The sequence below is a fragment of the Peromyscus eremicus genome, chromosome 2 (genome assembly GCF_949786415.1).
Source record: "Peromyscus eremicus chromosome 2, PerEre_H2_v1, whole genome shotgun sequence".
NCBI lineage: Eukaryota > Metazoa > Chordata > Mammalia > Rodentia > Cricetidae > Peromyscus > Peromyscus eremicus.
Window position 1 is genome coordinate 76,479,051 of NC_081417.1, and position 27,475 is coordinate 76,506,525.

Consider the following 27,475-nt stretch of genomic DNA (forward strand, 5'->3'; position numbering starts at 1 on the left):
GGGATCTGTTTTACAGACAGGGAGGTAAATGGCTCTCCTGACTAGACTAGAACATTCTGTAACACTGAATCAAGTTTTGACTTGATGTTCTTTAAACTGGAAGAACATTTTTACAATTCCAATGCAGAGCCTGTGTTACAATTTCAGTGCAGACCGCAACACTCACTGTGACCCTGAGTGCCATACCGCAAGTCACTCAGATATGACTCAGGCATCAGCCCCGAGGGCCAGTTTGCTTATGGGATAAAACTAGTAGTCACGTGTCTGATAGAAGATCTGACTGTTGCCAAGATGTGGGGAGACCTGACTTTGATGACTTCACCCTGTCTCTGGCACTTGGCAAATGTGCCCAGGTCCTGTCTACAGGCTCATGTAGCACTTTGGTGCTCTCTGAAATCCAAGTCCATCTGTGATCTGCCCAGCTGGCTAATCCTTCTGCTCATCTCATCCTCTGCCTTGGTTTATCCTGGCTCCAGTCTGCCATCATCCCTGAGTTCCTTCCTTCCTTCCTCACCTCTGGGCTGGTGCTAAAAGACTCTTTAATGGTGGGTGGGTGTGCCTTTGTATATATACCTAGCTACCAGTGGGTGGTGCTAACTCTGTAGCAAAGTTTTTCCATCCACTGTCCATCTCTCACATCTCCAGTCTCCCCCTTCCATCATTGGTTACTTTCGTGTTTCAGGCATGGTCTCTTTGTCTTTCTTGGTTCTTCTGTGGACTCAGGGCACGTGTGTGTGTGTGTGTGTGTGTGTGTGTGTGTGTGTGTGCGCGCGCGTGCGCGCGTGTGCGTGCACGCGCACATGTGAGTATACATAGTACTATCACAGAACTCCTCTTTGACTTCCACACTTGACCATGAGAGCAGGGTTCAAATCTGGTTTGGACTGCATTTCCCAGGCTTAGCACAGTGCTTTGCCTTGGTCTGAGCACTAGGGGTGTGTCAGAGAGAGAATGGCAGACCACAGCGACCTAGGCCTCATGTGACTGGTCATCTCCTGTGTGTCAAGAATCATGAAGGGGACAGAGAAGAACGCAGTAAGAATGAAGTCCTGAGAGGCAGTTGAAAACACCTCACTGTGAGGTAACAGGAAGAGTGCTCAGCAGGGAGGGTCAAAGAAATGAGAGGGAAGGGGAGAGGTAGCGCTTCCCTTCAGGTAACAGGAGATATCCACAGGACCCTGAGGAATGGCAGGATACGAACGGACGGACTCTGGGTCAAGAGGAGAAGCATTCACTACAGAGGGAAGAGACTGAAGGGCTGTTCAGAGGAAGTCCTATAGACTGGTCAAGTTAGTCTGGGACAGCAGGGACCTGGCAGGGCCAATGAGAGCCACGGGGGAAGCTAGGCTGAGAAGGGGTGGCCAGAGGGTAGGCTGGGCGTGACTGGTGTAACTGTCTCACTGGGAGAAACACAGGGGCCCCCTCAGGATGCATGAGCCAGCATCTGTACTGTTGGGAAGTGGAAGGGTTTATGTCTGTCTCCCTTCGTGAGTATGTGTGTGTGTGCAAGTGTGTGTGTGTGTGCAAGTGTGTGTGTGCAAGTGTGTGTGTGTGTGTGCACATGCACGTGTGTGTGCAGCTGTCTGCATATGTACGTGGAAACCACAGGCTGACATCAGGTATCTTCCTCCACTGCTCTCCATCTAATTTTTTGAGACAAGGTCTCTTACTGAACCTGGAGCTCATCATTTGGCTAGAGGGTCTGGCCAGCAAAGTCCAGGAATCCCCCTGTCTCAGCCCCCCAGCACTGGGATTATAGGCATACATCACAGTACCCGGCTTTTTAAAACATTGGTGCTGGGGATCTGAACTTAGGTGCACTTTTAGCAACTAAGACATCACCCCAGCCCTTTTATGTCTCTCTTTTTCACACTGGGCCGAGAAGGCCCATCCTTCATCACTTCCTCCCTCATACAAACAAGTGAAGGCTCCCTTGTGGGCTGCCTGCCTCCTCTCCCCTCACCCTTCTGCACAGCTGGGATCCTCAAGGCTGCTCTGAAGCACAGCTGAAGGATCTCTCCTGGCCCCGCCCTCTTAGGCCCCCGAGGAGACAGATGCCACACACCCCATGACTAACCCAAGTGAGATCATACCCACCTTTCAGCTGCTTCCTGAGGGGTTTGCTTGCCTCAAGCCATCTCTGTTGAGTGAGAAAACACAAGCTATGAGACCAGCCCAAGCAGGCAAGCAGCACTTCTTATGTGTGGACACTTACAGGGGAGTCCACTGGGTCATCGCCATGTTGCAAGCCAAAGTACTCCTTCTCTGTCACGCCCAGGTGGCCATATGCCATATCCAGAAGCGACTGGCCCAAATCTTGTTTCTAGATCAGAAAACATCAAGTGGAGAAAGTGTTAAAATGAACCAAGAACTGGAAGCAACATTTTTGTTTTTACTGTAGGCAAAGGGAAACTAAAATCTTCAGAGTTTATGAATATATACTTCCCAGAGTAACAGACACATTAATAAATTTCAGGTTACAAGGGTGCAAGAGGGGTACAAAGTAGGGTTAAGACAAACAATATAAATATGATTTCAGACACTGAATTTAGGAGACTGGGTAGAAAAGTAAGTCAACAGAGTACTTGCCTTGCAAGAGTGAAGACCTGAGTCCGACTCCCCACAATCCATGTGTGTAAGGGGGAAGATACATCCTTGCTTGCTGGCCAAGCAATCTGGCCAAATAGGAAAGCGCCAGGTTCAGTGAGATCATGTCTCAAAAGACTGAGGCAGGGGGCTGGAGTAGTTGAGTACTTCCTACGCTTGCAGAAGACTGAAGTTCTGTTCCTAGTATGCAAGCTGGGCAGCTTACAACTGTAGCACAAATCTTAAAAGTTCTCACCAATTCCTCAGCTGACTCTGTTTCCTCAGACTGGATGCCTCTCAACTGAATGGCTGCTCAAAAGCCTAAAAGCTTAACCAGCCAAAAGCTTCTAGTTTCTGGTCTTCACACCTTATATACCTTTCTGCTTTCTGACATCACTTCCTGGGATTAAAGGCATGAGTCACCATGCCTGGCTATTTCCAGTGTGGCCTTGAACTCACAGAGATCCATGCCTCCAGAAGGCTAGGATTAAAGGTGTGAGTGCCACCATTTTCTAGCCTCTGTATCTAGTGGCTGTTCTGTTCTCTGACCCCAGATAAGTTTATTAGGGTGCACAATATTTTTGGGAACACAATATCACCACACACAACTGTCGTAGAATATTATTTTAAGATGCATTACATTTGTTTATGCTGTGGAACATTTGTTTAATGATGCAAAGATGTGCTGCATTTTTGTTTTGTTTTGTTTTTTGAGACAGGGTTTCTCTATGTCGTTTTGGTGCCTGTCCTGGATCTCACTCTGTAGAATAGGCTGGCCTCGAACTCACAGAGATCTGCCTGGCTCTGCCTCCCAAGTGCTGGGATTAAAGGCGTACACCACTGCCACCTGGCTTTGCTGCATTCTTTTATGTTGCATTTGATTAACTCTGTGAAGCTGTGTTACTGTGCCTGTCTAAAACACCTGATGTTCTAATGAAGACCTGAACAGCCAATAGCGAGGCAGGAGAAAGGACAGACGGGGCTGGCAGGCAGATAGAATAAATAGGAGGAGAAATCTGAGAGAGAAGAAAGAGCAAGAGAACAAGGAGAGGAGGACATTAGAGACCAGCCACTCAGCCACCCAGCCAGCTATGGAGTAAGAGTGAAAGTAAGATATACACAAGTAAGAGAAAAAGGTAAAAGCCCAGAGGCAAAAGATAGACCAGATAATTTAAAGTTAAGGAAAGCTGGCAAGAAACAAGCCAAGCTAAGGCCAGGCATTTATAAGTAAGAATAAGATTTTGTGTGTGTGTGTGTGTGTGTGTGTGTGTGTGTGTGTGTGTGTAATTTATTTGGGAGCTGGGTAGTGGGTCCCCAAAAGAGTAAAGAGTAAAAAAGCAACCTACAACATTTTGGTGTCCAACGTGGGGCTAGAGTTAAAGAAAAACCAGCAACACACAACACCTATAACACCAGCTACAGAGGACCTAACGCCCTCTTCTGGCCTCTGATTGCATGTGCACTATTAACACAGAGACACATAAATTAAAAAAAAAAAAACAACAACTTAGTGTGTGCACATTTTCAATCGCTGTTCTCAGCATTGAATTTGAAGCCAGTCTTACCTACATAGTGAGACCCTGTCTCAAATAAGTAGAAAGACAGATAAAATGTTTAAGAAAATAAAAATAAGGTGGAGGGCAATGAAAGAAGTCACCCAATATTGGCCTCTGGCTCCACCTGTCAGCCAACCTGGCTGACTTAGCAAACTCCAGGTCAATAAATGACTCTGATGGCTTCTGAGAAGCAACCTCACAGGCTGTCTTCTGGCCTCTACATGCATGAGCGCACACACACGCACACGCACACACACCACACACACACACACACACACACACACACACACACACACACGCGCGCACACACACGCACACCACACACACACACGCACACACACACACCACACACACACACACACACACACACACACACACACACACACACAAACACACACCATGAGCTTAACTTAGCTTTCTAAGTTGCTTCCATCCCTTAGCTGAGGTTCTCCAGTGACTTCTAAGTTGAAAAACTCACGCATTATGCAGCAAACACGCCATGACCTGCTGCGGATTACCCACAGCAAACGCTAATCCCAGGTCAGCTCCTGTTGGCTGCTTGGAGCCCAGCTGCAGTTCCTTCCCCTGGAGGAACCCAGAGAGTGTGCAGGGAGGAAAACTCTCCACTAACAGCTAAAAATACTCGAATGCCATCCAAAATACCCTCAAAGTGACTTGGCCTGTGTCCCCCTGTGGGATTATCTGCCCTGTTGCTTCTCGGTCATCTGAAGTGAGAAGCCGGTGGGGACATTCAGCCACACTTCACTCCAGAGTGGGACTCAGCGGCCTGCTCCAGTGTTTATGGGGCAGCCTGGCGTGGGCCTGGGACAGAGCCACAGGAAGCACCTCTCTCGCTGCTCGGCTGTAGAGGTGGTGACTAACAGGGAGTGTCAAATGCTGTCAAGTGCTTTGAACCCGTCGAGACACGGTAGATAGATTCCTTAGAGGGCAGCATGAACAGCGGGGTCCACCTGGGGACAGGGATAAGGAACCCCTCTGTGTTCAGGGGGACAACAGGGTGGAGTGTCACCCCCTTATTTATCTAGTGGGCCCACCCGGTTTGAATCTGACGGCGCAAACAAAAGATGACTTGGGGCAGGGGGTGGGATGAGACACGCACACAAAGCCAGCATGGAGCATTTTGGGAGAGTTCAGATTCTATTTTAAGAGGTCGATCTCCCAGGAATGCTTTGAACCCAACCATTTAACTCAGGACAATGCAAGTCAGAAATAGACAGGTATAGAAGAGGCTCTCCCTGGGAGCTTCTGAAAGCAGGTAATGTGTGGAAAGTGGGTCGCAAGGACCAAGGTGGGGAGAGTTAGGTAACCTGAGGACATTCCTGCGGCAATGTCTTCAGGGTGACTTCATGGGATTTGGTCTGTTGTGTGAGAGAATGACACTTGCCTATTTTCCAAAAGGCATCAGCTGTATCCTGAAGGCTCCAGGGCCTGCCAGCATCCATCACAAGAAAGTCTCCATGGGTATAAACAATACAGGCCACCCATTCCCCCAAGTTACCAGTGAGTGTGTGTGTGTGTGCGCGCGCGCACGCGTGCATGCGTGCAGTGCGTAGGTCAAAGGTTGACGCTGGGATATCGTCAATCACTCTCACGTCATTTTCTGTGTCAGAATTTCTCACTGAATCTTAAGCTTACAGCTTCAGCCAGACTGGCTGGACAGTGAGCTGCAGGGGTCCTCCTGTCTCCACCTCCCACGCCCAACCCCAGTGCAGGGTGATAGCCACACGGAGCAGCAGCCAGTTTCTCTGTGTTTGCTGGGGATCAGAAGTCCTTATGCTTGCAAGCAAGCACCTTACCTACTGAGCCATCTCCCCAGCCTGGCAAACATTCTCCTAATGTATCAGAGCTGTCTTCTCACCTTATTGTAATTATTGCTTATACATTTGGGGATATAATTGATGTAACTTTGATTTACTATGTCATTAGCAAATGTAATTTATTGAACATCTGCAAAGATATGATACCACATTCACTTTGCTTCAGCTCTGCAAAGTAGCCCTCAACATCTGCCTTGCCACTGAGAACCAGGCACTGAGGCTCTATGCCCGGCATTCCCACACTAGGCACTGAGAACCAGGCACTGAGGCTCCACGCCTGGCATTCCTACACTAGGCACCAAGAACCAGGCACTGAGAGGCATCATGCCTGGCATTCCCACACTGTCACCCAGCAGCTATCTGGCCATCTGACTCACATCTGTGCAACACCAAAGCCCTACATTCTTCCTGGATTGAGTCTCTCACCTCTGGACTACAGAATCCAAACATTCAGGTATCAATTCTGCTCAATTCTCCTCCTTCCCAAAAGAACTCAAATAGAATGAAAGCTAGGTGTGGTGGCACACACCTTTAATCCCAGCACCTGAGAGGTAGAGGCAGGTGGATCTCTGTGAGTTTGAGCCCAGTCTGGTCTAGATATTGACCAGACCATCAGGGGATAGATATACAGTGAGACTATATCTCAGGACAAAGAGTGGGGACGAACCAGAGCAGCAAAACACATCAGAGAGCCCTGCCAGCAAGTCCTATTGGCTCCATCTTCCAGGGCCTCCTTCCAGCCAAGCCCGTGAGACCATCTCAGGGACTGCTACTGTAGTCTCTCGGTCCCCTCCCTCCCTGGCTGCTGGGGACCGAGTGACCCTTAAGTCAAGTCATGTCAGGTCTCTATCCAGTGTGCTCTACATTGCCCAGCAGAGAAGCCAGCGTGCCCAGGTTCCAGCTGCCCTCCCATCCCCAACCCTGCTTGGGACCTCTGACCTCCCTTTCCTCTGGTTCTCTTCCCTTGGGGCTCATGCCGTTCCAGACGTACAGGCCTTCCACCATGTGGGTCCCCGGCTTGACGGCAAGCACCTTTACTCACTGAGTTCTCGTGCTCTTCTCTTTCTAGAGATTTCTTGATACAATAAATAACAGGTCCTATCCTCAGAGGAATAAAGCATGGCCTTAGAGACAGCTGAAGAACTGAGCGGGCAAGAAGGCTGGGAAACAGGTCCCCACTAATCACTGCTACTGTTTACTGGCACCTGAGTCCTGGGTGCTGCTGAGGACATTCTCATATCCACGGCATGGGGCAGCTGCCCCGGCCCTGGTTTGGAAGAACTGAAAATTGCCTTCTGCCTGCACCAAGATCAGTAAAGGTAAAGATCACACACACACACACACACACACACACACACACACACACACACAGAGAGAGAGAGAGAGAGAGAGAGAGAGAGAGAGAGAGAGAGAGAGAGAGAGATCCTGTGACTGGGTAAACAATGCAAGGGTGGCGGTGCAAGCCTTTGATCCTAGGCAGAGGCAGGCTAGCCTAGTCTACAGAGTGAGTTTAGGCCAGCCAGGGCTCCACAGTGAGTCCCCGTCAAAGGAGAAGAAGGCGGGGAGGTGGAGCGGTTGTAGCTACAGCAGGGGTCTGACAGTTTTCATTAAGGTTTAAGTGCTATGGCCTTTTCTGGTCAATCCCCCCCCCCCATTGTGTTTGTTTGTTTAAGACAGGGTGTCGTGTAGCCCAGGCTGGCCTCAAACCAGCTCCTCCAGAGTCCACCTCCCAAGGGCTGAATCCCAGGCATTTATCACCGTATCCGGTCTGTCTCCTCTACCCCCTTTCTCTGCACACACTTTAAAAACCGGGCACAAGTGACTTGGGGCTGGACTTGATGCTATCAGGCCTGAGAGACACAGAGACATCCGTCCTGGGCATAGGTGGTGTGTGGAGCCCGGGTGTGGAGCCAGCTGAAGCAGCTGCTCTTCTTGCTTCTCACAGCTGCTTACGTGAAGACCCGAGATCAAGGGCTCCGAGCACGAGCCAGGACCTTTAGGAGTCCTGCCAGCCATGAGGCTGACCATCTCACAGAGCACAGCTGCGTGCCCAGTCCTGTGCCAGGACACCCGTCCTGTCCTCAAGGGGTTCACCGTTTAGTAGGAGACTTATAACCTAGTAAATTTTACTATTTTTAAAATTGCAGAGTCACGTGGGCTCGACACATCACGTACAGAGCGTAGCCATCCAAGGGCCAGCTCTGCCTAGAGGGGGTGGGTGGGGGCATCAGGCACATCCATGTTGGGAGGACACCAAGAGATTCACATCCCTCAGAAGAGTCGGAAAGGTACGATGGGGCAAAGCTTGCAAGGCTATGCCCAGCCCAGTCTCACCATATGAGATCTGAAAGCTCAAGCTTTCTTTTTTTCAGTCAATCTCTTTTTCATTTTGTAAGCCAAGAACTTAAAACTATTTAAGAGGATTTATGCAGACAAAAAAAAAAAAAGTGGAGAACTTACGTTAACTTTAAAGGTCTGTACCAAGCCATCTAAAAACCGTATGCTGCAGATGACCTCGGATCGAGTTTTCTCTTTGGGTAATTCGGAGGTTCGTATATTATTAATTCTTCCACCCAACGCACGTAACCGGGAGGTCATAACGACCGCTGAGTAACCTGTAATATAAGACACCTGTCAGTGCTTTCAAATGCAAAAGATCAAGTCCCACACAGTTCCTCACATGGGTCAGCGTGGCTCCTCACAGCATCAGCTGCAGAAACTGCAGCTAGGAGAACAGGGTAACAAACCATCTTTGCATTTCATGGTCCACTTCTAAGCCAGTGGTTCTCAACCTGGGGGTTGAGTGACCCCTTCACAGGGTCACCTAAGACCATGGGAAAACGGATATTTACACTATGGATTCGTAACAGTAGCAAAATTGCAGTTATGAAGTAGCAATGCAAATAATTTTATGGCTGAGCTTATGGTCGCCATGACATGAGGAACTGTATTAGGAAGGTTGAGAACCACTGCTAGGCAAAACCTGTTCTTGATGATGTTAGGTCAAGGAAATACATGGCTTATTTATTTGTTTGTCCTATTATCTCCAAGGTCTGTACTTTTTCATTTTCCAGAGTGTAATTCATACCTTAGGCATTTGTATGTTTTATAAAACTAAGCATGAAATAAATATGATATAAAACATGAAAACGCTGGTTAATAAATTATATTAAAATTAAGAACTACTTTGTAAAAGAAATGTTTTAAAGGATTTATTTTATTTTGACTGGCAGGTAAGATGGCTCAGCAGTTAAGAGCACTGGCTGCTCTTCCAAAGGACCTGAGTTAGATTCCCAGCACTCACATAGCAGCTCACAACTGTCTATAACTCCAGTCCCAGGGGATCCAGTGCTCTCTCCTGGCCTCCACAGGTGCTGCATACATGTGGTGCACTTACAGGCATGCAGGCAAAACACTCATATACATAAAATAAACATAAATAAAATATTTTTTAAAAATCAGTACAGTTTAAAGAATATTTTTTGCTGATGAATATTTGGCATGTCTATACGCATGTGCACCACATGCATGCTTGGTGCCCTCAGAGGTCAAAAGGGGGCACTAGATCCTTTGGATCTGGAGTTATGGTTGTGAGCCATCATGTGGATACTGGGAGCCAAACCTGGGTCCTCTGCAAGAGCAACAAGTGCTCTAAACCACTGATTCAGCTCTCCAGCCCCAAAACTTCTTCTACTTCTTAAAAAGAGAACATTTATTCAGAAGGCCAAAAAGGCAGTCCCCACAGTGGTGGAGTAGATCTACAACAGATTACAAAGACTTGAGCATTCCTTTAGCTCCCAGAGAGTAAAACAATGCAGTAGAAAATGGAGAGATGCTGGAGAGATGGCTAAGCAGTTAGGAGCAGGGACAGCTATGGTAGAGGACCAAAATTCTATTCCCAGCACCCGCATCAGGCAGCTTACAATTGCTTGTTAACTCCAGCTCCAGCAGATCCATTGCCCTGCCCTCTTCAGGCCTCTGTAGGAACTGCACACACCTATACTCACACACACGCATATCTGTAATTTTTTGTTTGTTTGTTTTTGTTTTTTTCGAGACAGGGTTTCTCTGTGTAGCTTTGCGCCTTTCCTGGAACTCACTTGGTAGTCTAGGCTGGCCTCGAACTCACAGAGATCCGCCTGGCTCTGCCTCCCAAGTGCTGGGATTAAAGGCGTGCGCCACCACCGCCCGGCGCATATCTGTAATTTAAGAAATAAAAAGAAAAGACTTTCTCTTTTACAAAAGCAGGGAGAAATGAAAGGAAGTACTTAGATAGTTGCTTGTCAAATAAATGCAAAGTAAAGCCACAAAACAAAGTCCCCCAATGTGTCCACTGCAGGACCATGAGTTAAGACTGACAACACTGTGGAAGGTGTCGAGCTTTTCCAACTTTCGCCAGCTGCCGCAAAGAACATAAATTAACACAACTACTTTGGGAAATTGTTGGGAAATATCTCCACCAAGATGGACACACACATGTCCCATGACACAGCAATCTCATTCCTAGGTATGTGCCTAATTGAAAACAACAACAAAACTACATCATATTCACAAAAATACATAAACAAAACTCTTTATAATATAACAAACGGGAAGAGACCTAAATTGCCATGCGCTGTAGGATGGATACATTGTAGCGTGTTCGGACCATGCACCTGTATGCAGCAAAGGGCAGGAATGAATTCCTGCTGAGTGCAACACAGGTTTCTCTTTAATGTTACTTTGAGTAAAAGAAGCCAGACACATTTTACCCACAACACAATACCATGTATAGAAAGCTAAAAATGGGCAAAATTAATCAGTGCTGGTCGAAGACAAACTAGTGGCTACCTCTGGTGTCCAGAATGCTTTTGTAAGTTCATGTGCGTGCGTGGTGCGTGCGTGCGTGAGTGCGTGCGTACCTGGAACCTGAAGCCAGAGGGCAACAGAAGTTGATGCTCTGTGACTTCCTTAACTGCTCTCCACTTTGTTTTTCACATTTTAAACGTGCGTGTGTGTGTGTGTGTGTGTGTGTGTGTGTGTGCGCATGCCTGTGCATGCATGTGCCACAGTGAGCATGTGGAGACCAGAGGGCAACTTGCAGGGGACAGTTCTCTCCTTCTACCATGTCGGTCCCCGGGACAGAACTCAGGCCTGAGGGCAGACACCTTTACCTGCTGTGCTGTCTCACCAACACCAACCCTCTATCTTGATTCTATCTTTTTTTTGGTTTTTCCAGACAGGGTTTCTCTGTGTAGCTTTGCGCCTTTCCTGGAACTCACTTGGTAGCCCAGGCTGGCCTCGAACTCACAGAGATGCGCCTGGCTCTGCCTCCCAAGTGCTGGGATTAAAGGCGTGCGCCACCACTGCCCGGCGATTCTATCTTTTAATTAATTAAGTAAGTAAGTAGAGACAGGTCTCTCACTGAAGCCAGAGGTCACTGATTTGCCCAGGCCAGCTCCCCGGCAGCTCATCGTCTTCCTGTCTCCCTACTACTGGGATTACAGATGTGCGCTGCTGCACTTGGCTTTCCACATAAGTGCAGGGGATCTGGACTCTGGCCCTCACTCTTGTATGGCAAGTGTTTCCCAGCTGAGTGTTCTCCCCACACCCTTGAGACGCTTTTAAGAAGGAAGCCTCAGGCTGGACTTGGTGGCGCACGCCTTTAATCCCAGCACTCAGGAGGCAAAGGCAGGTGGATCTCTATGAGTTTAAAGCCAGCCTGATCCACAAAGTGAGTTCCAGGGCAACCAGAACTACTAGAATAGAGACTTTTTCTCAAAATGAACAAACAAAAAACACCAAAAAAAAAAAAAAAAAAAAAAAAAAAAAAAGAAAAAAGAAAAGAAAGAAAGAAAGAAAAAAAGAGGAGGTGGGAGCATCAGAGGGCAATTTCAAATCTGACCACTGTGTTTTGGAAAAGTAAGCAAACTGGTTTTGCCAACAGCTCAGTAGTGGGATTGGTAGAATAAAAAGACTGATGAGATTTGCAACTGAGCATACAGCCATAGCATCCCTGCGGGTATGCTGAGGGCCTGGACCTCGACAGAGGATACAGGAAGCCTAATTCAGCATGGAAGGGAGAAAATGTGATTAACTGGTTAAGTGGAAGAGCAAATGCAGATGCAGCTTTTTAAGAGCACACAGGCCCCTCCCTGCTTCCCCTCAGATTGTGGCACTCACTCCTGGTGCTACAAACAAGTCCCGCCCCTTCAGGGACACCTTCGCGTGTCTCCCAGCCAGTCACATAGGGCGTTATAGACTCCCAATTGTGCTCACTGTAATTCTACCCTTACAACTCAGTGTGTGTTTCTAGCTGTGTTTTCCACTACACACCAAGCTCCAGGAGGGTAGGAATAAGGCCTGTTTTTGTTCACTGTACCTGTGACACCCAGCTCCCATGGGCGATCCATTAAGTACTTGAGTAAACCAATAAATAAATGCAAGGGACCACAAAACAGAAGGCCAAGCAATCAAAGTCTGGGAAAAACAATGTTAGCATGCCACAGGCAAATTCAGGCTGACTGGAGCAGAGCAGGCAAGACAGAAAGACGGTGTGAGGGTGGATGGAGTGGAGATGCCCTTCAGTGCAGTGCTTCTCACACTGCAAGGTGAGTAGACAGCAGGACTGGACCAAGATGCAGTAGCTCTGCGTGTGGTCTGAGCGTCAGTCTGAATGTCTCAGTCTTCCAAGGGGTGCTCAAGCTAGCCACCCGGGGTCTGTCTGCTCTCAGGGAGCAAAGCATAGACACCCAGGAAGACAGCACCAAATGTCAGGGCAGAGAAGACAGACGTGTGTCCCTTAGCTGTGGAAAGGAGGGCAGAGCGGACCAGAGACTGAAAATCAAGTCTCTGGGACAGCAGGGACCACAGAATGGCTACAGGAAGAAAGCAGGAGCAGTGCATTGAGTCCCTGTCAATACATGTAAGGTGTTCTAGGGAAAAGTTCTAGCTTTTAAAAGTAGCTAGCTAGGCCGGGCGGTGGTGGCGCATGCCTTTAATCCCAGCACTCGTGTGGTGGTATTGTGTTCCCCAAAATATTGTGCACCCTAATAAACTTATCTGGGGTCAGAGAACAGAATACAGAGGCCACTAGATACAGAGGCCAGAAATGGTGATTCATGCCTTTAATCCCAGGAAGTGAGCCTTTAATCCCAGGAAGTGATGTCAGAAAACAGAAAGGTATATAAGGCATGAAAACTAGGAACTAGAGCCTGGTTAAGCTTTTAGGCTTTGAGCAGCAGCAATTCAGCTGAGATTCATTCTGGATGAGAACTCAGAAGCTTCCAGTCTGAGGAAACAGGATCAGCTGAGAAATTGGCACGGTGAGGTGGCTGTGGCTTGTTCTGCTTCTCTGATCTTCCAGTGTTCACCCCAATACCTGGCCCTGGGTTTGATTTTATTAATAAGAACTTTTAAGATTCATGCTACACACTCGGGAGGCAGAGGCAGGGGGATCTCTGTGAGTTCGAGGCCAGCCTGGGCTACAGAGTGAGTTCTAGGAAAGGCGCAAAGCTACACAGAGAAACCCTGTCTCAAAAAAAAAAAAAAAAAAAAAAAAAAAAAAAAAAAAAAAAAAGCTAGCTAGGATAGGACAGGAAATCTCAAATATTAATAAAAAAAAATTCCTGGCACTGGCAGTTCAAAAAAAAAATCACACATACACACTCAATCACAGAAGATTCCACCCACCCACCCACCACCTCCACCATGCCCTTTTCAATAAAAATGTCACTGGAATCAGGGATGCATTTTCTGAGTAATACAAAAAGTTATCAAAAGACAACAAATGCGTTCCCAAGTGCTTTATCCCACATGCAACTGGAAATGTCAATTCTGTTGCTTGCATCTTTTTTGAAGAATCTCAGGTGAATTGTGCTTTCCGGAAGATACCGCAGCATCATTATGAAGTATAGTATTAATGGGCAGTACCCCTCAGCGCTTCCTGGGGCAACTTTTGAAAGTGATGCTTTCATTGGTCCTACCGCCCATGGGGATTCGGCGCCCTGGGCCTTTGGGAGCCCCTCAAAGGGCAGACTTGGAGTTGAGGTTCAGACAGCAGCTTTTCACATGGCTGGCCTTAGAACACAGACAGGTCTGCAGAGCAGATATCCTCACACAGACCCTGGACATAAAACCAACAGGGACTTCAAGGAGGACCCTGGGAATGAGAGCAACACGAACCACCCACAGGCAGGGTTCAAATCGATGTTCCCCCAGATAACCTCTTATTCCTGTGCCAGCATGGGGATCCTAGCCCTGGAAACTGAACCATGGTTGATGATGCTTCCCAGCATGGTCATAGATTATACTCAGAGAGACTTTTCCCTCCTCCCTGATTGTCACACCGAAGGCCTTGGTGCCTAAGGATGGTGTCATTGAAAGATATTTTATGAAAACTTCAGAATGTTCTTCCTGTGACTGTCCCTAAAGCAGCAAACCTTGATAAGAGCTTGCCCGAAGCTAAACTACACATTATCAAGCCAGGAGGTGGTTCCAGATTGTCTTGAAATTGTATCTTAAACAATCTGGTTGGACAATAGATGCTGACTAATTGCCCTGTTTCCTGTACCACAGCAATTGGGGAACTCGGGGTTTCTATGGCTTCCTTTATAAGCCTCTTAATTCTAAACAAAGCCAAAACCCAAACAGGAACACACTGGCCTCAGTAACCACAGACCATCACAGCTGCAGGTGATACCATAGATACCACGGGAGCCAAGCCTATTTGCACAGTGTTTCAAATCAAAGAGCTACAGCTTTGGGATAGCTGGAACACTCTATGGGTTCTACTGTGATTCAGATCTTAATCAAAGATGAGATTTGGAAAACATCTATAGAAAAAGCATGATCTCATGATGCACACAGCTGGGGCTCAGTAAATACTGCAAAGTTTGAGATGGAATACATAAGGTGCCTAGCATCCCGTAGGGGACACATACCAGATAGTCAATAAAAAGCATTGCTTATTTATTACTGTTGAGATGGGGTCTCATGTAGTCAAGGCTGGCCTCCAATTTACTACATCACTGAGGGTGGGTGTGATCCTCCTGCCTCCACCTCCCAAGTGCTAGGATGACAGGTATGTGCCACCAGGCCAGGATACAAGGCTAAGCTTCTGATGTGCACAGGTGCTGAGCACAGAGTCCAGATTTCGTAGGGCTGTCTTGATGTGAAACAGCTTACAGACATGTAAATGTGTCATTTCTATAACGTTATTCCTTTTAAAGCAATTCGCTGGGTGTTCAAAGCTAGTCACTACTACAGATGTTAGATACCTCCGGGGGAGCGGGGGAATAAGGAAATTAGATAGGTAACATGCATGGGGCCCTGGGTTTGATTTACAGTACTGCATAAGCCAGGCCACATCCACAGGTAATCCCAAGACCTCAGGCGGAGGGGGAAGCAGGGGAATCACAAGCTTAAAGGGAAGAGACTTTCAGAAAAAAAATAAACAAGTAAGTAAATATTGATTCAATTTAACTGAATTGAATTGAGACAGTGTCTTATGTAGCTTAGGCTGGCCTAGAAGCTGCTACGTGGTGCAGGATAGCCTTAAAATCCTGATGTTCCTATGTCCACCTGCCAGATGCCAGGACTCAGCATGCTGCGCTGCGCCCAGATCTTTGTAAAGAAAACAGTCGGGGTTTATAAAGAAATGTGTGAGTGTTCTGTGTAAGTGGGTGGGCCTTGCTCCTAGAACCAACCCTAGGCAAGTACTTTCAGGCTGACCTTGCCAATACCACCACCTAGTGGCCACCAGGAGAAAGCACTCGCCTCCAACCCTATGACTTAGGGGCGACACAGGTTGGTTCTCTTGTTTACCTGGTAATCACTCTCTCAAAGTGTAAGAATTTCTCTGCAACTCAGCTTCTTTTTCCTAATCTTTCTTCCCTACTGGGCTGAGGAAAGCTTTCTTCCTCTCTCATTTTTTTTTTCTTTTCTAATTTTGAGTATCAACAGATGACCGACGCGCTGGAGAGGGAGATTTCTAGCACAGGAAATAACACAATGTGCCATCAGCCACGTAAGGCAATGACCCACCAAATCAACAGCAATTCTCAATATTTAATGGATGAAACATAGCTGCTTTAGTTGGCTGCTGAGAGAGTGCCAGAATTGCCTTTTCTTTCTGTTGGGAACACACAGAAGTTGGGCTGCATTTTGTATTAATTTAGTCCTGGTGGAGGGTGGAGTAGGGTGTAGGGAGGGGAGTCAGCCAGGTCCCTCACAATCACATGACACATGCTTTATGGTTCTTTCAGAAGAAAACAAACCAGTTCTCCAACCACTGCCTCCACCTGACATATATGTCCCCAAGCCCTTTGTTTTGGGACCAGGCTAAGGTGTCCCTTAAATTCTAAAGGAAGTGGGTATTTCTTCCTACAAACAAAGCTTTACAGGGGTGAGGAGATGATTCCGTGGATAAGGTACTTGCCATCTAATGTGAGGACTGGAGTTCGGGAGTTTGGATCCAGGCACCCAAATCAAAACCAGGCAATGTGGCCACCGTAATCTCAGTGCTCAGCAGAAGGAGGACACGGGAGGTCCCTGGGGCACGCTGGCTATCTGGACTAGCAGAATCCACAAGCTCCTAGTTGAGCGAGAGAAGCTATCAGTAAATAAAATGGAGCTTGCTGGCTGAGACCATTAAACTCTGGCCTCCTTGGGCACCTGTGCTCACATGTATACAGACACACATACAAACACACAACTAAGAAAAATAAGGGAAAAACAGGTGTGATGGTGTATCCCTTAATCTCAGCACTCCTAAAGCAGAGGCAGGTGGATTACACTCACATGCGTGTGAGATACACACACACAACACACTCATGCACTTGCACACACGTACATGTGTACAGAACGCAGGGCTTGCTCTCAAGCACATGCTACAGGTCAGATTATCACGTTACTTCTAAAGGTTTTAGCATGCATCTCCCAAGACCAAGGATACTTATTTCATAACCACAGTGAAACTACTGCACTCAAGAAAACAAACACCAAACAAGCATTGTCTTATAGCTCATACGAAAACTTTACAAATTATTCTGAGTCTTTCTTTCCTCCTGCCCCAGGACGCAATCTGAAACCAAGACTTGTTTTACTGTCACAGAGAAGACATACTTTTAATAACCTTCCACCCTAAGACAATGATCGGGGCAACCTGAGAGCCACACACTATAATCTCCAGAATTTCTTTTGGTTCTGCCCATCTGTGCCGATAACCATGGTCTTGGGGGCCAGACTGCTAGGTCAGTTTCCAAGCCTGTGTTAGTGACTTCCCAGAGCTACATAAAAAGCATGTCCGTAGCTTCGCAGCTGTCCCGTCACTCAGGGTGGGAGAAATGCTTCCTAAATCATTGTTGATGAAGTGGCAGATTTTGCCAGTCTATATGTCAGCGCTGGTATTAGCACAGATGTCAGAACAAGTAAGAAGGGAAGTTCAAAAAGCGCTCTGTCTGTCACCTGCTACTAGGTAACCAGATGTCTTGACTTGTTCCCTCAAAGTAGCTGGCATCATCCTGACCCCAAGTTTTTATCCCATCTGTAACCTCTGAGAATAAAGATCAGGACACCCGCACAAAGTGCATCCCTCTCAGAAGCTCGTGCAAGAGACTGCTCACATTTTCCTAAAAAGGAGCAGAGAGAGAGAGGTGCCGACATTCAGCGTGATTTATTAGGCTTGCCAAATGTTTTGAAGTTCAATTCAGCCAAGTGAATTAAAAATCAGTGGTTTTAGTTTTTGCTTGTGAAATGCCCACATCCGTAGGAAAACACATCCATCAACATGGTTTTGTTTGATTAATTTTAATTATGTGCTGGTAACCAAATTATAGAGTGGCACATGGAATCTAACCTTTTTTTTTTCTCATGGCTGTGATTTTTGTCAACAGATCAATATTATCCACTGTCCTTTCAGTTTTCTGGCTTTCTTAATTTCTTAAATACAAAGCCTAACAATGCAAAGGTTAATATACTGATTTACTATTAACTTTAGTTTTTCAATGTACACAGTCAATACTGAACACTTACTGAACTAGGGGCGGGGAGATGGCTCCGTTTCTAAACTGCTTACAGCCTGAGCATGAGGATGGGAACTTGGTTCCCAAGCATCCATGTATATGCTGGGCAGGCACAGCAGTCTGTGGATAACCCCAGCACTCAGTAGGCAGGCATGGCAGTCTGTGGATAACCCCAGCACTCAGTAGGCAGAGATGGGAGACCACAAGAGGAAGCTGTCTTCGTCTGCCTCAAAGAATAAGGTGGGGAGAGTGATCGAGGAAGGCTCCCAGCATCCCACATACCCACAGGCACACATACCCACACCATGTGTACACACACACACACACACACACCCCTACTAAGTAAGGAAAACAAGTCTCTTCATTGAAAAAAGCATTTTTGCCAGGTGTAGTAGAGCACATCTTTAGTCCTAGCACTCGGGAGGCAGAGGCAGATGGATCTCTGAGTTCAAGGCCAGCCTGGTCTACAGATCCAGTTCCAGGATGGCTAGAGCTGTTACACTGAGAAACCCCGTCTTGGGGGAAAAAACAAACAAACCCCCCAAACAAAAACAAACGAGGCATTTTCATAACATTAATTTTATTGCTAAATTAATGTTAAAGTCAGTAAACAACTTCTCTTAAGCTTATATACCAAAAAAGCTCCGTGTTCAACTGTAGAATCAACCACCTCACTTGTTCCCCGGACCCTTTTGTTCAGAGGGGGGACCTCTCAAAGAAGTCCCCACCACCACTACTAAAGCGGGGATGGAATGACTGGTCCCGTCAGTTCCATTCAAATCAAGAATTAATGAATTAGCACCCTCGTTCCCAGATGACTTCAAAATGTCAAACAGTTTTCTCATTCCAGAGCCCAGGGTTTATTTATAGGTTTTATTTATAGGCTGGACACCATGACACTTTCAAAACTAACAAAACAAAAAAGTTAGCCTGGACACTGGGAGGTTGAGAAGCGGCCTAAGCTCCTCCGGATAAATACAGGCTCCTGGAGCCGCAGGCGCTGGGGAGGATGCCTGTGAACTTTATAGTGGTATAAAGGGAAACAGGTTCCCAGCCCTGGAGGCCTCAGCCACCTTCACACAGGTCGGCCTGGGGCAAGAGGAAATCAGGCCCAGCAGGAGGGGGTGGCCACTCTGGGAGGGTATGTGATCCTGGGGTATCACACAGGGCAAAGGCAGCCCAGACTCCCCAGGCTCCAGGCCTCCCTCAGGTCTCTTCTCCCCGACTGACAATACTTGTTGGAAAGGCTGTTGGAAATGAGATTTTTATTGGTTCGATGTTTGGGAAGACCTTCTCATGCTGAAACCACACCCTTCACAGTCCACAGGACCCACCTCTCCTCAGGATTGTTTCTGGGAGGCACACAGTGGTGTAGGCTGTGCTGGGCCTTGCCCATGCACTTACCCAACCCTGTCACTGGTGAACTTGCCCTGTTCTCTGCCACCAACCTGCCTGCTGGGACAAACAGGACAAAAGCAAGGTCCAGAGACGGACGGTTCTGACTAGGTCATGCCGTGGAAAGACTCTTCTAGAGCTTACTTAAGTGTGGGCCAGGGTGTCTCCCAACAGCCTCCGAGTAATCCCCAAATTCCAGCCTTATACTCGGATATTTTATGTGTCGTCCCCCCCCACCCCAACCCCCAGGACCTGTAGATCTTGTTTATAATTACTTTTGGCTTCCTTTGTTACTACTTTGTTACTACTTTGGCAAAGGAGTTCCGGACCATTTACTCACTCAAAATTCATTTACTTGGCCCCAGGCCAAGCCAGGAAGTGGCAAGGGGGTGGGGAAGGCAGAGGTGCTGGGAGCCTAGCTTCCAAAGGATTCAAAGCCCTAGGGGACAGGGGACAAGCTACAGAGCTGGGGACCTTCTAGGGTGAGGTGGGTGATGGGGCCAGCTCATTGAGGTTTCCAGGCCTGGGGAAGGCTCCCCACTGGCAGGAAAGGTCAGCAGGGGGAAGTTCAGGGAGGTTTTAGGAGTTCCAGGACAAGAGAGGAGCCTGAGGGATAACTGATATCTTAGTGAAAGTTCAGGGAAGATTAGGTCAGGGTCTTTTAGAGGCTTTCACACAAAAAGAGGAATCAGGATATGGTGAGAGGTTTAGCATAAGGCAGTAGGAAGGTGTGAACTCCAGCTTAATCACTTCCTAGTGGAGAGGAACCTCAGCAACTGCTTACTTTTTTTTCTCTAAGACTCACTTTCCTTATCCAGAAAAAGACAGGTTTCCTTCCTTCCCTGGGCTGTTTGGAACCTTTCAGAGAATATGTATGCAAATTATCGACTTTCTTTTGTTGTTGTTGTCTTTGGAGACAGGGTTTCTCTATGCAACAGTCCTGGAACTCACTTTGTAGACCAGGCTGGCCTCAAACTCTGCCTGCCTCTGTATGTGCAGATTAAAGGCATGCGCCACCACAGTCTGGCTGGGCTGATTCTTTTTCACCCAATGGTTAAAGAGGTGAAATAAACAGGTTTCAAGGCCTGGGAGACGGCTAGTGGGTAAACCACTTGCCATGCAAGTGTGAGAACCTGGGTTCAAATGCCGTGTAAAAGCTGGGTCCTTCTGTGTGTGCCCCCAGAGCTCCTTCCGCAAAATGGGAGGCAGAGACAGAATCCCCAGAGATTTGCAGGCCAGTTAACCTGGAATATTGTTCACAGATGTGAAATACAGAAGAAAGACCCTGATCTCAAACATGGGAGAATGCAAGTATCAACACCCATGTTTATCCTCTGATGTCCACAAACATGCTATGGTCCTTACAACGCAAACTCACACACACAGGCACACACACACACAGCACATTTACAGGAACAATAAAAGAAAGAAAAGGAAACAGAGAGAAGAAAAAGCTTAAGGAAAAGGCTGCATACACATGGGAGATACTGAGCTACCCACTGGAAGGATGGGGGAGCTCCGAGGAACCCGGTTCTGGAATGTGGGCGGTTCTTAGTTGACCAACGCCCATCACTAGAGGTAATCAAGTGGAAGGCTACTACTGGAGAGTATGATAAATGAACTTTAGGCTTTGGGGACCAAAATTCCATCCTGACTTCTGTTTTGAAAGTGCCCAGGGTATATTTCTGTTTACAGAAAGCCATACTCAACTGTGCCACTTTTCAGACTCTCTGTCCTTGCATGGATTTCCACAGAAGTCACTCTAAATGGATGCCTCGTTCTTGGAAGTTTTAAATGGTCCATCAGATCATGAGTTAGAGGGTGAAGTAGTATGAAGACACAGCAGGGCATTATGTAAGGCTTAAAAACTGACAATGAAGTGCATCAACTCTTAGCACTTTCTACCTAAAATTAATCAACCAACCTCTTCCCATCTTGCCTGTGGATAGTTCCACCCAGCTCGGAACAGACTGGAAAAAACAGGATGGAATAAATTTACTCTACGGGAACATGAATCAAGTTGCATAAACTCTACAAAAATACTGTGTTAATATTTGCCCTCAGCCATGGCCACACCCACTTGGGTGTCAGCCTCTGATATTTCTGTCTTGGGCTCCAGCCCCCACCCCTTTACAGCCAAAAGCAGCAGAAGCCTTCACTAAAGAAAACAGCTAAAGTCACTTTGAAAGGTTTGAGATGTGCTAATCGTGGTGCATCCCAGCCAAGAGGCTGGAATCTCACAGGGGACTGTCCTGCCAGCCTCCACCCCTGCCAAGAAGTCTGAAGCCAGGGACAGCCAGGCCAGAAAAAAAAAACCAATACTCACTAGCATCGAGCAGCCTTCCCCATGTTTTTATCTCAAGGAAACACAGAAAAATGCCCCCACCCTTATCCTTGCCCCCATGCCTACGCCCACTTCCCATCCTTCCATTTGTGACTATCAAGCTGGGGAGGCTTTTCTTCAGCTACCTTTTCTTTCATGGGTTTCCTAGGCAAGAGCCCCTGAGAGGCTCGTTCCAGCCCTAAAGCCCTCTGCCTGGAAGGCTTCAATCCCACAGGCCATCTTGCTTGGACTAGGCACTGTAACCATGCCAGCAGCCAGTGCCTCTAGAAACAGAGATAAAGATGGACTCTCATGACGCCTATTCATTTTCCTGGGGGTTTGTCTCTTGATAAAATGAGAGCAGAAGATGAATACAACTCTTTTTTAAAAGACTTAAAGCCGGGCGGTGGTGGCGCACGCCTTTAATCCCAGCACTCGGGAGGCAGAGCCAGGCGGATCTCTGTGAGTTCGAGGCCAGCCTGGACTACCAAGTGAGTTCCAGGAAAGGCGCAAAGCTACACAGAGAAACCCTGTCTCGAAAAACCAAAAAAAAAAAAAAAAAAAAAAAAAAAAAAGACTTAAAAACGTTAGTGTGAGGAATGCCGGTATTTGGGACTAATTGAAAGAAATGTATGTGAACATTCAAAACACCGTGTTCTAGAAACCAAACACGCACAAATGCAGAAATGTATACTTGTCCCTAGTACTAATAAAAGCATATGTTTAAACTGCTAAGTGTATTTATATAGCTGGCATTGTTGCATTTATTTATTTAGACTGAGCCCCAAGATGTGTTGAAGGCCAAGAGTGCTTGGTGACTTAAGTAAAGCCCATTTTAGTGGGAGTATCTCAGCAGGCCTCTGCTCTGCCACTGGCAGACTAATGTGACCCTGGTCAAACCAACTTACTAGGTCTCGGCTGCCTCCCTGTAAACACTCCCTAGGAGCAGTGTGTTTAAAACCCAGTACAGCAGAGGATCTGGCCTCCCACGCCCATAGTCAACACCCCTCTCACCTCGTTCCTACATCCCTGGGCTAGCCCCAAGCTGGGATTGCTGTGGGGGGAACAAGAGACGGTCCTACAAGGCATCAGAGGTTTCCAAGTGCCTTTCCACTCATTGTCTTTCCTGCCATCATGACTTCTGTCCCCACTGATCCATTGTACAGATCAGTAGATTAAACTCAGAGAAGCATGCCCATTCAACTCCACCAGGAAGATGGATCCCCACTCAGTTCTAACATCACACACTTGCCAGCTCCCAAGTCTCCTGACCCATGCCACTGGGCGGGAGGTGAATTACAGGTGATTCACTGCAGGTAAGACAGGGCCCCACACTTAATCACTCAGCCTCTGTAATTTACTGACTACAGGTCCATTCTTACCCCGGTGAGATAATCTTCACAAGCACTCCCCAAGGCTCACATGGAGGTGAATTTCCTGTTATGAAGGAAATGGTCCAGAAAAGCCGCCTTTCTCCTCATTAATTCTGCAACATTAGAAACTCGGGTAATGATATGGCTGTTTATTACCTGTGTTCCTCTACTGTAAGGTGACACAGTGCTTTTAACAGGTGTCCCAGAAAACTTAAAGAAACAACCTCCAAAGGACAGTCCTTTTCTGTGAAGGTCATGGCCCTTTCAGCCCCTTTCGGAATTGAGAAACACAGCAAACGATCCCCTCAGTTTTGTAAAAAGGTGTGGGTTGGGAAGTATCATGTGCCAATCAAGGCCCTTCCAGCAGATCAGAAGCCATCCCAGGGTTAATTATTAGCTTCCCAGGAGCAGGAGTGAGCCACCTAGTGCCTGAGGCCAGACCCTGGATTTGACCTTGGGCCCCTCCTAGTCTATGACACTAGGGAGGTCCTCACAGCAGCCTGGATTCCATAAACTAGAACTCAGCCAGACCTAGCGCTTTCACATTTGCAGGTACACCTACGGATTCTGAACGGAAGATCTAATAAAGACAGTCATTGTGGACTATAAGCTAGGGGACACCCTGGGTGTGGTAGGGACACAGGCTATAATGCAGCCTCAGACTCTAAAACACAAGTGGGAGGTGCTGGGGGGGGAGGGGACAGAGGAATCCACCTGGATGTGACAAAGCAAGGTGGCTCTGAGCATAGGGTGAGAGCTGCCCCTGGAGGAGAGGAGAAGACACAGGTGATATCCAAGGACACGCTCTGGGGAGCAGAGCGACAAGCCAATCTGCAGTGTGAGTTTGTTGGAACTGTATTCATCTGGTTCAGGAAGTCGTAACATCTGCGTTTTCCATCAGGCCAGTCCGCATGACTGCTGGCTTCTAACACATCACGGACCTCCTGTCTCCTGGTTTTACAGTACACCAAGCGGGTGCGCATGACCGCAGCTGGACCTTCAACTGACTCTTCATTAGTGGAGCTCGGATCTCAAAGGGACACACGGAAAACAGAGGAGAAAGAAGGGGCAGGCGACCAGCAGAGGCACTATCTTTATGGCTGCAGGGCCCAGAAGAGGCGTGTTTTCGGGTAAAACTGTGAAAGCTGAGTGGGCTGGGCTTCCAGAAGAGGCTACACCAATGCTCAGGCCAAAAAAAAAAAAAAAAAAAAACCAGCAGGGCACAGGTTATTGAGGACAATTTGGGGAAAATCACCCAAGCTTGCTGTTTTCTTGTCTTTTTTACCAGGCAGAGCAATCTTTACACTGAACTAGATGGACACAGGGAGGTGGGGGACCATCCTGAATGCCTCTCAGGGCCAGTGAGACACAACACTGTGCTGGAAATCCATATCAGAGACAGGAACTGGGCTCAGCCCCTGAGGTGAGCCTGTGTGTCTCTAAGGTACCCTCATGTCACAGTACATCCCAGGGGCTCCTGACAGAACCAAGCTTTCCCCAGGCACAGGGTGTTAACATGAACCTTATTTTTTAATCATGCTCTTAAAACTATGTAGGGTCTAGAACTGGCTATTTTAACTGCTGTTAAGTACAACTCTGTGACATTAATTATATTCATACGCAACGTTGTGCAACCATCTCTACCGTCTATTTCCAGAAAATCCCATCACTCCAAACAGAAACTCTGTACCCATTAAGCAATAGGCCTCTGCCCAACTCCAAGCAACCTCTCTGCCTCTGAGGCTCTACCTATTTCTGATCTTTCATATAAGTGTGTCCTAGTTAGCTTTCTACTTACTGCTGGGATAAAAACCACGACCAAAGTTAACCTGGGGAGGAAAGGGTTTATTAGGTTATGGGTTACAGGCGATCCAAGAGGAGCCAAGGTGGGATCTGAAGCAGAGACCGTGGAGGAATGTCCTGCTTACTGGCTTATTCTTCATGCCTTGCTCAGCCCACTTTTACACACCCCAGGAACACCTGCCCCGGGGCGGTACCTCCCAAAGCGGGCTGGGCCCTCTTTCATCAGTTAGCACCCCACTGACTTGCTAACAGGCCAATCTGATGGAGGCATTTTCTCAACCCAGGAGCTTCTTCCATTAGCTTGTGTCAAGTTGACAAAAACAAAAACGAAAACAAACTAATCAGGATGAAGTAGAATCATGAAGCATCTCCTTCTGAGTCCACCTCACTACTCTTCAGCATATTCTCTAAATTCTATGTTTTAGCATGTGTTGCAACTTTTTTTTCCTTTTCATGACTATCTGACATTCAGTTTCTTTAGCTCAATGCATTTTCCCACCGGCATTCATTCATTCAAGTTGTTTTCACCTTCTGCCAGTTTTGCCGAGTGATACGATCAACTTCAGTGTGAAAGAATGCATTTGGGACTGGGCATGGTGGTGCACGCCTTTAATCCCAGCACTAGGTAGGCAAAGGCAGGTGGATCTCTGAGTTCAAGGCCAGCCTGGTCTACAACATGAGTTCCAGGACAGCCAGGGCTACACAGAGAAACCCTGTCTCCCAAACAACAACAACAACAACAAATGCGTTTGTTTGGATGCTTGTGTTCTGTTCGATACCCAAGGACAGATTGCCAGGTCATATGGGAATTCCATATCTACCCTTCTCAAGGTGTGCTGGCTAGTTTTGTGTCAACTTGACACAAACTAGAGTCATCAGAAAAGAGGGAACCTCAACTGAGAATATGCCATCATAAATAAGATTGGGCTGTAGGCAAGCCTGTAGGGCATTTCTTAATTAGTGATTAATGGGGGAGGGCCCAGCCCCAGCCCACTGTGGATGGTGTCATCCCTAGGCTGGTGGTCCTAGATTCTATAATAAAGCAGGCTGAGCAAGCCACGATGAGTAAGCCAGTAAGCAGCCTCCCTCCATGGCCTCTGCATCAGCTCCTGCATCCAAGTTCCTGCTCTGTTTGAGCTCCTGTCCCAGCTTCCTTCAATGATGGACTACAATGGGAAATGTAAGCCAAATAAACCCTTTCCTCCCCAACTTGCTTTTGGTCATGGCGTTTCATCCCATCAGTGATAACCCTAACCAATACACAAGACCTAGTGAGCTTTTCTACAGAGGCTAACTCACTTCACATTTTCACCAGCAAAGGGTTTCCTACCTCCCCACATCCCTGCTAACACCTGGGTGTCTCCCCTCCCCTTTCTTTTAGTTATGACCATTCTTCTAGGTATACAGAAGTATTTCATGGCTTGGACTTTCCCAGCCATAATGACTAACAACAGTGAGTGTGCCCTTTCATGCATGCTTACTGGCCATCCATCTTTAAGAGAAATGTCTGTTTGAGTCCTCTGCCCCCTTTATTGCAATGAACTTGTCAAGATTAGAGCTGGTGAATTTTAGGACACTTTTGAAGGATTTACTTTTAAGCATATGTGTCTGTGTGTCTGTGTGCAAGTTTGTGCTTATGACTGCAGTGCCCACAGAAACCAAAGAGGGTATGGAAGGCCCTGGAGCTGTAGTCTAAGCTGTTATGAGCTGCACATAATGTGGGTGCTGGGAACAGAACTCGGGTCCCCTGGAAGAGCAGCATGTGCTCTTGACCACTGAGCAATCTCTCTTGCCCCTAATTTTAGGAATAAGTTCCTAATATTAAACTTTTATGGACTTATGATTCTAAAACACTTTCTCCTGGTCTATAGGCTATCATCATTCATGTGATGCACCAAAGCTTTGGTTTTGATGGAACTCAATGTACTAGTTTTTCCTTTGTGGTTTGGGCTTTTGGTATCATATGCCAAGAACCCACTGCTAAATCCAAAGCAATAAAGATTGATCTCTATGGCTTTCTCTGAGAGGTTTGGGGCCTTAGCTTTTACACATAGGTCATCAAACGTATTTTGAGTTAATTTTTTTTAGATAGGGGATGAAGCAGAGTTAACACATGAAGGCTGATCTGGGCTTGTAAAGATCAGCCCCATGGCCCAGGCCCCAGTCCTCAGTATGCAATCAATAGTCCACTGTGGGTAAGCCACTGTGAGTAGAAAAACCATCCCAGAGCATGTATTCCCCTTTCCTCCACCTCACATTCCTGACTGCTACATGACCACCCACAGCAGGCAGAGGGCTAGCCGGCTGCTTCCTGGCAAGGAAGTTAAATCTGATCAACTAAACAGATTAAAGACTAAATATCAAACCATGGTGTTTACACACACCCACTGGCTAGCCTAAAATGACACAATATCGAATAAACACCCCTAAGTAATGACAGATGGGGGGTTGTCCCAGCCTTCGGAAGCTCAGCGTCTTCTTACCAGCTTCCTGTCTTGGGTCCTCACCACATGGATGAGGAACTGAAGGGCAGTCAAACAGGCCTCAACTCCCAGGACCTTACCCAGGAGCAAACATAGTCTGGGCCCAGGTGTTCACC

At 47.3% G+C, this 27,475-nt stretch overlaps 1 protein-coding gene across 2 annotated transcripts in view; it reads right to left on the reverse strand.

Moving 5' to 3' along the window:
- Nucleotides 1-27,475, reverse strand: part of Ptpn3 (protein tyrosine phosphatase non-receptor type 3) — a 122,276-nt gene that overhangs the window by 77,445 nt on the left and 17,356 nt on the right. For both annotated transcript variants that reach the window (XM_059254387.1, XM_059254388.1), the window contains exons 2-4: nucleotides 8,441-8,595; nucleotides 2,216-2,323; nucleotides 2,098-2,140 (exon numbers count right to left, since the gene is read on the reverse strand). In XM_059254387.1, coding sequence (XP_059110370.1) covers nucleotides 2,098-2,140; nucleotides 2,216-2,323; nucleotides 8,441-8,578 — 289 coding nt within the window. In that variant the 5' untranslated portion in view covers nucleotides 8,579-8,595. The remainder of the gene's footprint in view (nucleotides 1-2,097; nucleotides 2,141-2,215; nucleotides 2,324-8,440; nucleotides 8,596-27,475) is intronic.